A 12,685-nucleotide genomic window follows, 5' to 3' on the forward strand; every position below is an offset into this window, starting at 1 on the left:
TTCCCAAATGAATTTTTAAGCTTTCTTCAGTGATTTATTACCATTTACTCTAATGTTCTGAAAGTGAAAATCAAGTATCTTCCTATATTTAATGTACTGATTATGTGGATGTTCATTAAAGCTCAGACTAAAGTTGAGTGTTATTGTATAAGAAACAGAGAAAACTGAAGAAAAAGATCATTCTTTCTGCAAAATACAGCTGTGGAAAAAATGTTAGACCACCCTTGTTTTTTTTCAATTTCTTGTTCATTTTAATGCCTGGTACAACTAATTTCAGAGCTGATATCTAGCCATTTTCTATGGTTTTCTTGATAATAACCAAAATCACTTAAGTTTTTACATCAATAGCTATGGCATCGTATTGCCAAAACAGTACTTGTAGGCATTCCATGTTTTCTATTCTGTCTGTTTTAGTCACGATACACACAGGAGGTAGTCCTTGACTGCATAACCATTGTTTCTGATGACTTTTGATGGTCCAATAATTTTTTCCACGACTGTATATTGTTAACTAAACATAAAATAAATGTGTCCACAGACTGTCATTGATCCAACTCCATGAAAGATGAAAACAGCATTTTACACCAATTATTACATGTACTGATAGGATTAATGGATCAAGAGTTAAACATTTTATATCCATGAAATATATCCTTCTTTTATTAATGCATTATCAATGTCCATCTGCAGATTCTCCACAAGGTAGATGTGGAGGCTGAGAGGCTCTGTAAACCTGACGACTGTCCTCAGGATATTTACAATGTCATGCTGCAGTGCTGGAGCCCTAAACCTGATGACAGGCCCACTTTTATCGCCCTCAGAGACTTCCTACTTGAGGTAGCAAGTTTTAATCAAATCTTTTTCATCATATAGATTATACTAGTTTGCATCTTTGTCATATTCCTTGTCATTTGTATTTTAGGAATTACTTAAGAGCTTTCTACTGTGTCTGAAAAGTGCTCTAAAAAAAAAAAGATTATAATTATTATTATCATGCATGTAATTCCGGAATAGCTGTTATGGTTGACAGATGAGATAAAGTTGTTGAAAAGCTGAATATACAACGATATTATTGATATTATTTAAGCACAATAAGTAGTAGTTTAAGGTACATATATAATGTGTCGATGATACTATGAGTATCTGTGTGTTTTGCAGACCATGCCTACAGATATGAGAGCCCTGCAGGACTTTGAAGAGGAAGACAAGCTCCAGATTAAAATGAATGATGTCATTACCATCATAGAGGGGAGGTCAGTGTGTATTTATGGGCCAACATATGAAGGCGCCATGAGAAAGGCTCCAAACCTTCAGCTAGTTCTTGTCAGAAAGCAGTTTTTAACACGATTACTGCTTGTATGTGTGTCAGCATAGAGAGACGATCCTTCCTACAACACAACAAATGCATCTTTTGTTGACTTTGCATTCCTTGCATTGTGGGAAATTACTGTCCCATTACTGGCTCATTATAGACTTCTGTGCGTGCATATATGTCCCAATCTAATTAAACCAATTAAAGGATCCTTCTCTTCGTGTGACAGGCAGTTTGTTGTACTTCTGAAAGTCCTGTCATTCTTAAAACTTTTCATTTTACACTACTGATGACACAAGTTATGGAAATCAGACGAAACAGACACATAAACTAGTCTTAGTATTAGACTCCGTTACAAGAAAAAGTCATGTTTTGAAAATGTTGCTTTAGTCAAAGTCAAATGATCCGGAAAATGTACTTAGATATGAAAGGCAGAAGTATTCAATGTGGAATAATGTCTCCTGCAACAGTTATCACATAATAGCATAATAATATTTTGGAGATACTATATAATTAGTTTTTTTTATCAGCAGAAAATAATTGTTGCACTTGGATAAGGTGTAACTCATTTTGTACTATTTTTATAGGACTGACAGATAAAACTGCTGATTATTTTCCATTATTGACTGATTACTTGTTAGAAAAGAAAAAACAAAATGACACGATGTCGAAACAGTTTGCAGTATAACTGGTGAGCTTATTATTTTAGCTCCACTTGGGTAAAATGCCACGTACTGAAACTTACAACAAAACATCAAATTTTAGGTGTTTTGTCTAAAAATCCATGTACTTAAAGCTGCGATATAAATGTAAAGTAGGAACAGTACCTTTAACTCTACATATTATATACTCTATGTATTAAACTACGCTACAGCATAGTAGGATTCCACCATAGACACAAATTAGGGAACAGCAGACACTCTGAAGCACCGTCGCCACTTAGCATCTGATGAGTCCAATATCCTGGGCCTCATAATTGTTATTTATTGTGTCTCATTTTGTACATTTGCATTTTCAGGGCAGAGCATTATTGGTGGCGAGGCCAAAACAGAGGAACACTTCGTGTTGGTCAGTTTCCGCGACATGTGGTGACATCAGTCGCCGGCCTGTCTGCTCACGACATCAGCCGGCCACTCAAACACTCATTCATCCACACTGGACATGGAGACACAGACCCACACAGGAGCTGGGGACATGCAGATCGCATAGACAGGTCAGTAAAACACCTCCAGTTTTCCTCATGTCATGCAATGTCTTCTAAGGCTGTGCAGGAAAATGCCCCATTGAGGATTTTAATGTAAAAATTATTAGACCATCAAAAGTCACCAAAAACAACGGTTTTGCAATCAAGTACTAACTCCTGCATGCATCATGTGACTAAAACAGACAGAAAAGAAAACGTGAAATGCCTAAAAGCACTGTTTTTATCAGTACAATGCCATAGTTATTGATGTAAGAACTGAAGTGATTTTGGTTATTATCAAGAAAACCATGGAAAAAGGATAGATATCAGCTCTGAAATTAAACTCTTATGAGCTATTTTTGTTGTTATTATTATATTTGTCCAACAAATGTACCTTTAGTTGTACCAGGCATTAAAATGAACAAGAAATTGAAGAAAACAAGGATTGTCTCATAATTTTTTCCGTGACTAATTTAGCATCACAGCTCCTGCTGCCTCTGGGAAGCTCTGCTAAAGCTCTGCTTGAACCTTAGATCAATTCCCCTTATTGGTTGGATTTAATTATTGTATTACTGTATGGATATTACCTGATGGGAGGACAGGACAGGGGTTACACACAAACAAACACTGATACACTGATTCAACAATTTTTTAATACATTTGTTTTAGCAATGTTCTTTACAGTGAACATTTTTTTTTTTACATGAAGCTGTGAAACTCTTGTCCACTACAGAGGACAAAAAATGCTGGGTCTCAGGATGATATTACAAGTTTGTCGAAGTTATTGTTGGTCATGACTTAGCTGTACATACACAGTCCGATCAATATATACTTCAAATGTTGCCAGCTCAAGTACCATTTAAATGTTATAGTTTAAGGAGCTCCGAGCTAGTATTATATATACTGTGTTGCTTTAATAAATCATATGCTTGTAAGCCTATATTTACGACTGATATACATATAATCTACGGCTTTAAAGTTTTAGTATGTTTTTCTTTTTTTTTAAGAAGCCTTGTATAGTATGTTCTTTTGCTGCGTTGCTTATAATCTCCAGTAGAGGGCAGCAATGTGCCATATGATTTTTCAAGCTTTAGGTTTTTTTAGAACAACAAGATTTAGAGCAGCCTCTCACAGTGTTAGGAAAAAGAACAATCCTAAAGAATAATAAATGAATACTTTGCTTTCTTTTGCAGCCTTTTATTGATTGAGGTTGCTTAATATATAGATAAAATATATAAATAAAATGTACTCAATTCAATTCAACTTTATTTACAGAACACATTTCATGCTCTTAATGTGCTTTACAACAGGTATATAACATAAAAAAAGAAAAGAAAAAAGATACACAGGGCTTTACAGAATTTGTTGGATATGAAAACAAACAACAGTCAAATAAGCAATAGAAGAAGGGAATGGATTATCCCAGGCATCCCCCGTCCTTAGGCCCTCCTTCTCGGCAAGGAAAAACTCCAGTGGGATTGATTGACTCTATTGATATATATGTTCTTCTTCCTTTCAGTCTGTATTTGGGGAACCCCATGGACCCTCCTGATGTCCTTGGTGTTGACGCCTGCATAGCGAGGCCGACTAAGCTCCCCAACCGTGCCAAGAGTAATTCTAAAATTAACGCACACCTTACATATGAATCTTTGACGATCTGGAAAATGTAGCTGTAAACATGACTTTAATACTGTAACTGTCTTTATTAGAGCAACCTCCACCTCGTCCACCGCAGCCCGCTGTTCTCCTGAAGAGTAAGTTCTTGTCTCCCACCTTGAGTTCGACCTTTGAACACCTTGACCGCCATCTCCTGACTCTGCTTTCTGCATCTGTTTGTGCGTAGAGCCCTTCTATGACTCTGTGATGGACGATTACGACGACGATGATGACACCAGCGCTTCGTCGGGCTGAAGAGACTGGGGGTGTCACTGGGTCTGAAGCTCCGCCGTGGGAGGGGTCCGGCGTGCGCTCGGCCAAAGTGAGGTGTCACTCATTGATTTCACAGACGACAGCTTTAGCTCAACAACACCTTCACCTCTCACTGAGTCACGACAGCCGGATGACGACACACTAAAGGTATGATCCACATCAGATGGTGTGAGTAATTATAACCTATAAATATTCTCATTATCTGTCAGTTGTTTTATTATTGATTTGTCCAACATATTTTACCTTATTACAGATAGAGACATGTTGTAAATACAGTAAAATGATACTAAATGTATCATGTATCAGCTGTATTTTTCCAATAACTGCATCACAAATGTCCATCATTCTCCTCCTCAGGACACTCCCTCCATCCTGGACTGGCCCCTCCCTCAGCCATCATATGACGAGGTTACCACAGACCTTGAGGACCAATCAGAGGACCAGGAAGTGCGCTCTATCAACAAGGGACTGACTGAAGAGGCCTCAACGACACCTGGGTCCACAATGGCGGGCAGGAGTGAATCGCAATCAGCTGATCTCTTCCAAGAACTACAGAGAGAGGTAAAGACAAAAATTGCAAGTAGAATAGAGGAGGAAACGGGACTAGACTTTTCATTATTTTCCCTCCCATTCTCATGGGAATACTCTGTTTTTTTTATCTCAATCCCAGAAGAATGACTCCTAACCCTTTCCCGTTATATGTAAGAGGCAATTTGCATGAATGTACAGCTGTGAAAAAATTATTAGACCATCAAAAGTCATGAAAAACAATAGTTATGCTATCAAGTACTAACTCCTGTGTGTATCATGTGACTAAAACAGACAGGAAAGAAAACATGGAATGCCTAAAAGCACTGTTTTTGGCAGTACAATTCCATATTGATGTAAGAACTTAAAAGTGATTTTGGTTATTATGAAGAAAACCACAGAAAATGGCTCGATATCAGCTCTGAAATTAAACTCTTATGAGCTAGTTTTGTTGTTATCATTATATTTGTCCAAACAAATGTACCTTTAGTTGTACCAGGCATTAAAATGAACAAGAAATTGAAGAAAACAAAGGTGGTCTAATATTTTTTTCTGCAACTGTATATACTGACCAGCTATCAAGATTCCCACTACACTTTTACTTTTTTCCCCATTACAAAATGTAATACCATCCTACACAAATCCAACAGGAATCTCAAAATATTGTCAGCATCTATTGTATAAAACTACATGGAATGATAAAACACTAAAACATATTTCATTCCTCTGTGTCTATTGTAGGTGATGGTGAAGCTTCAGGTTCCCATGGCAACCGGCCGCTCCCTCCCATCATCCCCTCTCCCTATGCCCCTCACTCCTCTCGCCCCCCCACAGACAGATCTGCCTGCCCCCTCCCTCCCCCCACTCCCACCTCCTCCTTCTCGTCCTGCTTTGAGGAGCGTCCGGTGCTGCCCCCTCGCAGCCCCGTCCCCCCTCTGCGTCCCTCCAAACAGATGTCCCACCGTTCGACCCATCCACAGGCTCGCTCCAGCTCCATCTCCTTAGGCGAAGAGGAAGACACGCCTCCTCAGATCCCACCCAGAGACCACGCCTTCTCTCAGCCCGGCTCACGCTCGTCCTCGCCCCTCCCACTGGTGCCAGCGCTCTCGTCCTCGGCCCATGGCTCTGCCGCCTCCTCCTCTTTCTGTGTCTCCCCGCAGGGCATCAGGGTTACTGGGTCCCCTCCTGTCCACCACCTCATCCTCCCCGCCTCAAGCCACGTCCCATTCCTCACGGCTGGCGGCTTCTGGCTCATCCTACTCTTCCACTTCTTTACTGGATCCTCTCAGCTTTCGGGAGGGGCGTGGCCTTTCGTCATTGATTGACAGCTCGACTCCTGCCCCACTACCAGAGCGTCCAGCCTTTCTGGAGAGGTGTGTTGATGACCAACACATTACTGCCTCATTACTGTATGTCTTTTGAGCCTAGTTATTTAATTTGTCTGAAGGGCAGACTTTAGATATAACAAACACAATAAATCACAAAAAGTTGAAAAGTTGATTTTGAAAATTGCATTTGTGTCTGAATATGGTGAACAGGATTTTATGTTCATTTAAATCTTTAAATATTTAACTGATTTCATGTAGTCACAGATATGTGAAGACAGGTATTGTTTGTAGTCATAAAATCACTGGATGAAGACAAAAACTGGTTTACATGTTTCAGTCCATTAACAAAACCTAACCCAAACAAAACAGAAATTAAACATTTTTGTCTTTGCTCAAAATTTTCTTGGGTTGAAATTGAGGATATACATTTTTTTCTATCCATACATTCATTCCTATTTTCTCAAATTTTCCCCAAATTTGTGTTGCTCAGCACTTGTGCTTTGTTGAGTTATTCTACTCACCTACCAGGTGTGTCATATCAGGATGCTATTAGACTGCACAATATTCTACAGGTGTGCCTCAGGAGGAGGCAAACAAAGGCCACTAACTACTCAGTTTTATGTTGAAAAGAGACATTTATCAGGCTCTGCACTGTGGATGTCTTGGATATGCTGAAGGTTGAGGATCAGAAAACCAGTCAGTATCTGCCACCATCTGCCTCATACAGCACAACAGGCTAAGGTTGTCTGTTGTGGCCTGTGGAATGCCGGTCCACTCCTCCTCAATGGCTGTGAAACGTTAGGATGTTATGGCTGAAGTCAGGTTCAGACCCCACAGAGCTTTACTGAGACCATTTCTAAAAGTTGTACAGAGATTCCGTGGTTGTTTCATCACCTGTCTCAGTGGCTGGTCTCAGATATCCGGGAGCATACTTATGTCCCCCAATACCTATGTTCCCCAGTGCCTAACCCTAACCTTTGGTGAAACTAATGAACACACCATGCCTTCAATTATGGATTTAGGCCTACGTCTCTATATACGGAACTACATTCCTATCATGTATGTTGGACTGGGGAACATAGGGCTCACTCCGATAATCGCTGTGTAGAGGTCCTGGAGTAGTGTTGGTAACTGGATTAGTTCATAGGCAACAGTTTTTATGGACATCCCTTCGGTCAACATGCCAACTGCGACGCTCCCTAAAAACTTTGGTCATCTGTGGTGTTGTACTGTGTGATAAAACTGCACGTCAGAGTGGTCTTTTACTGTGACACATGAACAATACTGATGCTGTCTAATCAGCATCAGGAGGACAGACTACCTCGGCAAAGCAGAAGTGCTCTATAACCTATCACGGATTTGAACACATGTGTGAATAAAATCTGGGAGGAAGGAGTCTATTTCATCCATAGAAAAAGTTTTACAGCATTGATTTTAATCCATCAGACACTGCAAGCGGAAAACAAAAATGTTGCACATATAGTTTGTTTCTTGAAAGCCAACTTTTCATGCCGTTGTAATCATGATTCAGGATAAAAACTGTCCCCTCCCATTTTTTTCTCATCAGATACGGAGCAGCGAACATGGCAGCCGTCAAACCCATGATGCAGCAGCCTGGCGGAACCAACCTAACTCCTCCTACAACAACATAACGGGCGACCTGCAAAAGCTCCCAGCATGCAGCAGGAACAGAGCATCTCACAGGTGAAAAAGAGGAAATAGAAACATCCATATGCTGCATTTGTCTGACCAACTTCATTTTCCTCGCAATATCTGGTAGTATCATTGGAAGGTCAACCATGAAGGTAATTTGCAATCTTCTGCACTTGACGAGGAGCTACAAAATTTGGTTCTGTGTGCACTAACTGAGCAAGTTTTACTGTAAATGGTAACTTGTGGGAATCTTTAGATTAAGGAACCATATTGTATTGACAAAACTGTAAAAAAATTATTCATACAAACAAGATTTGTGTGAAATGGTGTGATATGCATTTTTGTGTCTTTTATGCTCTTTAATACTGTTTTTTTTGCTGTGTAGGTCCAGTTTTTGTTTTCAGATATCGTTAACATACATTTACTTCATGAATGACAGGTCCAGGGTGAAGTGCATGTGTCACACTGGAGGAGTGGTCGGGCTGCTCTGCAGAGTCACAGCTGGAGCATTACCTCAGGCTGTAAACCATCTGAAAGGTACGGTCTATCTGACTTTGTTGTCATCATAGTAGTGGCTATGGCATCATAACTGAGACAGAGAACTTTGATGCCTACTTTTCACCTTTTGTTCTATGCTGATGAAGTGTAAATTATGAATGTAAAGGTGTAAATGCAGAGTACAGGGCGTGCTAAAAGTAGTAGAGGTCTAAAATTAGAACGTAATTGGTAAAAACATCCACAGGATAATGGAAAAAATTCATCTTGCAAAGAACAAATAACAAAATAGGCACTTCTGAACTCATCTGCTTTTGTGACTAAACTACAGCACCTGTCTGTATGGTAGGTGGAGCAGTTGTTTCGTTTGGGCCTGAGGTCCAGAGCAGAGTGTGAAGATCTTCTGCAGCGCTGCCAGTGGAACCTGGAACAGGCCATACCGTCATGTTGGACACATATGGACCACACCGTAAGAGGTACGTTGGAGTCAATCCAACATTAACGCTAAATGAAAAATTGTAAGAAAAAAAAAAAAAAAATTGACACAGTGGTGTAGTTGTTACAAGAGATGACTCACAGCAAGAGGGTCTTTGGTATGAAACAGCACCACCCAAAGGTCTTGTTCTCACCGCAAGAAGAAAATGACATCATGTTGTTCTCACAGCTCTGGTTTGGGAGTTCTAGCAGCTTGTTCTTGACAGTCCATCCAGTCAGAACTTTCTTCTCATGTGGTGTCCAAGAACTATTGCCTGATTGGTCAGGAATTTCAAGTGGGCGTGGTTAATGTGGGAAAGCAAAGGACCCCCCACAAGTTCAGCATTCGAGTTTTTGATGAAGTAAGAAAAGTCCTGACTGGAGCAAACCTTGTTTTTGTTCTTGCCTCTTTGAGAAAACAAATTTCTGTTCTCGCAGAGTAAAATTCCTTGTATTCTTTTTGAAGATACTTGGCGAATAAAGGCGATTCTGATTCTAATTCTGAGTATGTAGCATCCCACGACAGCGCTCTGTAGCATACTTATGTGGGTTCGTACAGATGAAAACTTTTCTGAAAATGATCTAGCGTGTACAATGTTTTAATTGAAAATGGAGGTGGGTAAATATGCAATTCTATAAATAAATACCTGTGTGCATGGCCTAATTGTTTGTGCTGTTTCTTGTCATGGGGACAGATATCACACTAAATAGTGACTTTAACCTTTACAACCAATTTAGTTTAATTTTTTGTGTGTCTTTTAAGACTGTGTGCATATTTACTGTGTTTTCTTGGAGCTGAAGAAAAGAGAATGAGACATAAACAGGTATGCTCACTTCCACCATTCTGACTTATCTCCCCCATAACCATATGGATGAGGTTGGTTACAGAAAAGAAATGAATGCAACTTCTTATACTTTTAAATCCTGGGTTGAAAAAGTGGAGTCAGCCTAATCTTCCCCGGTACCTATGTAGAGTTAGAGTTAGTTAACCCTAACATAGGCACTGGGGCACATAGGTACCAGGGAACATACTGTAGGTATGCTCCCGAAAAAGTGCATCACAGTTCTAACTTAAAGATTATCTTGTAAACACATTCCAAAAAAATTTCAAAAGGTTAAGAGTAAGATATACATTTGTGTCTGTTGAAGGTGAACAGGTTATTATTATTGTCAAGTGACCATCCATGTATTAAAATGCCTTAACATTATGTTCCGAATCTAATGAATTTGATGACAGTCAGTTGTCCTCATCTTAAGGAAGTATAGCCATAAAGTTACTCCTCTGAACTAAGTTGAGTTACAATGAAAGGAGTTTTCAGCATTATCATCTATACTTTAATTATTGATCAGTTTTGATGGTTATGGGTTATAAACATAGTGGGATTTACAGGGGGTTTACTCTTGTGTCTTGAGTTCAGCTGCTCGTTAGGCTGAGTGACAACAGGTTTGCATGATTAGATCCTGAGAGTGTTTAGACTCAGAGGTAGAAGGGGAAGAAAGACAGACTTCTGCAGCCTTTGACATTATTAGAATATAGACATTTATGATTACATTGGCCATGTATTTAGTGTATGTCAGCAGAGATCAGGTTACACTGCTGTTTTTTAGGTTACGTATTTAGGATCATTTAATGTTTTGCACACACACACCCCTCCCATACCTGTTCAGGTGGTACAGTCCATGTAGGTGCAAGTGAAAGCATAAAAGGAAGTGATTGCAGAGAGAGACTGGAGCTAGGCTGCACTTTGTTCTGGGGCTCCAGTTGATGATTTTTTTTTTTTTTGGGGGGGGGTTCAAGCTCAAGATCTTGCGTTAGAATCCCATGGTGTTTTCTTAAGTTTTTAAAAACTTCTGTACGTGAATGAACTTTCTTGTCATACAGTGGAATTTAAGTGCAACTCCAGGGAAGATAATAAACAGCATCTTGACATAAACCATAATAGGAAAAAGAGATGTATTAACGTATAAAACGATGTCCAACAGTCCCAGGATTATCAGTTCAAGTCTTTTATGGCCCTGACGTTGAACCTGTTTCTAATCCTGCCTTTATGTGCAATGGGAATTATGGTAAATACTAGTTACAAACTTAAAAATTGCACATAAATGCCCCCTCACATTGTATTTTCAACTGAGCAAGTGGGAAAAAAATTTTGATACACAAGCTGCCTCGATGAAAGAACCAGAGAACTTCTCAACGAGGGATAAACAATGCTGTTGTTAAATGATGAATTTGCACATTTATAGTATATACAATTTGCAAACAAAAAACTGCTTGTAGCAGATGAATTAACACATCCAGAACTGTTTTTACTCGAGTAGCAGGTCATGATAAATTGTGCGTCACCCATTTTAAATTTCACCACGACAACAGAAGCACTTGAGCACAATGCACTTGTAGTATTTCGTTGGTATTTCTGCCATGTTCATCGTATGTTTCAAATGTTTTGTGTTTTGTCTCAGCTATATTGGAAGTGAGGTTGCTTCTTCAATATATCTGAGTTAAAATAAAGGTTATGAATGAATTATAATGTCATGTCTGTCTCCTAGGAAGTGACACACGAGGACACGGAGTGGAATCACCAATGACCAGTGAACCACTGAGTTAATATGGATCAACACACTGATATAGAAGCACTGGGGTGACTCATTATTCCATGGACTTGAGGAACACTTTGCGTTTTTAATGGACAGAGGGAGTACGATGCGTCTGCACTCCACTTCCTGTACTGTGAACAGCTGGCTCTGCTACTCCCCGTATCGCGCATGCTCATCACTAGCTAACAGAGCACCTTGTTGAATGAGTCCAACTTACTTGAACAGCTATTTATGATGAGATTTTCCATTTAATAATAATATTTTTGTTGCTACTGCAAACTTTTCCCGGTTGTGAATGCGCGCATGTTCAGGTACGAGTTCACACGTGCGCTTAAACATACACACGTCTACAAACACTGTAAATGCCCATGCCTTTACTGCTGTTACGGAAGCAACAAAAAAAATCAGGGAAATGTCAACTAGTGATGTGGATGTACTTGTATGTTTTTGTTTTTTGTTGTGGAAATATACAGATAAGCTGCTGTATTGTATATAAGACTAGACTGAGTGTACTGATACAAAAGTCGATATTTTTGAGGAAACGTTCACTGCTGGTCAGAAGTAATGATAAGATTTATGTCTTCGGTTAAGCACGTCAGAGTGCTGCTAGCATTTAAAGTGTTGTACATGTAATTTTTTTCTAAGAAAGCTTTTTAGGGTTGAGTATTATGATAAAATGTGTTTTGGAACTCCAAAAGATGAGGATATTAAGCAGGGACTTGAAGTAATGCAATCAACCACCATCTTCTTACGAACACAGGGTATAAGGACCTGAGCCGAACCTCGACAAATGACATTTAACGCTATTTGACATGGACAGATAGTATTTCTTAAGACAGTTGCAGCTGTGTGATAATCATGAACACGCACTGAACAGTTTCATTCGACTCAGATAACACATACCCACTGCTGCATGTCTGCTTTTCGCTTTAGAAACAGTGACTTGAGGTAAACACGTATTGATCATCAGTAGCTGGGTTTCCATTACAGTTTTCCGCAAAATAAAAGCGATATTTCTACAATTTCGACAAAGTAGGTGTTTCCATTGAAGAGTATTTGGCTTCTGATGTGTGATTCTAGTAAAGTCCCATCTTGCAACTTGTCATAATTCTAGTAAAATACTGTATAGTTCTCGTTAGACGCTTGTTTAAGGAAGATGGACGCACTGAGTTTCATGTAAAACTTCCA

At 39.4% G+C, this 12,685-nt stretch overlaps 1 protein-coding gene across 1 annotated transcript in view; it reads left to right on the forward strand.

The window, feature by feature from the left end:
- The window catches only part of LOC115411067 (activated CDC42 kinase 1), a 33,198-nt gene extending 23,760 nt beyond the window's left edge, over positions 1–9,438 (forward strand). The window contains 23 exon segments of the mRNA XM_075353445.1: positions 608–623; positions 691–837; positions 1,159–1,253; positions 2,331–2,525; positions 4,015–4,106; positions 4,205–4,249; positions 4,339–4,395; positions 4,398–4,436; positions 4,439–4,471; positions 4,474–4,571; positions 4,782–4,985; positions 5,694–5,777; positions 5,779–5,813; positions 5,815–6,067; positions 6,069–6,325; positions 7,848–7,894; positions 7,897–7,926; positions 7,929–7,984; positions 8,373–8,444; positions 8,446–8,475; positions 8,778–8,862; positions 8,865–8,904; positions 9,369–9,438. Coding sequence (XP_075209560.1) covers positions 608–623; positions 691–837; positions 1,159–1,253; positions 2,331–2,525; positions 4,015–4,106; positions 4,205–4,249; positions 4,339–4,395; positions 4,398–4,436; positions 4,439–4,471; positions 4,474–4,571; positions 4,782–4,985; positions 5,694–5,777; positions 5,779–5,813; positions 5,815–6,067; positions 6,069–6,325; positions 7,848–7,894; positions 7,897–7,926; positions 7,929–7,984; positions 8,373–8,444; positions 8,446–8,475; positions 8,778–8,862; positions 8,865–8,904; positions 9,369–9,438 — 2,080 coding nt within the window.
- The last annotated feature ends 3,247 nt before the right edge of the window (positions 9,439–12,685 follow it).

Source organism: Sphaeramia orbicularis, chromosome 20, assembly GCF_902148855.1.
Source record: "Sphaeramia orbicularis chromosome 20, fSphaOr1.1, whole genome shotgun sequence".
Taxonomy (NCBI): Eukaryota; Metazoa; Chordata; class Actinopteri; order Kurtiformes; family Apogonidae; genus Sphaeramia; species Sphaeramia orbicularis.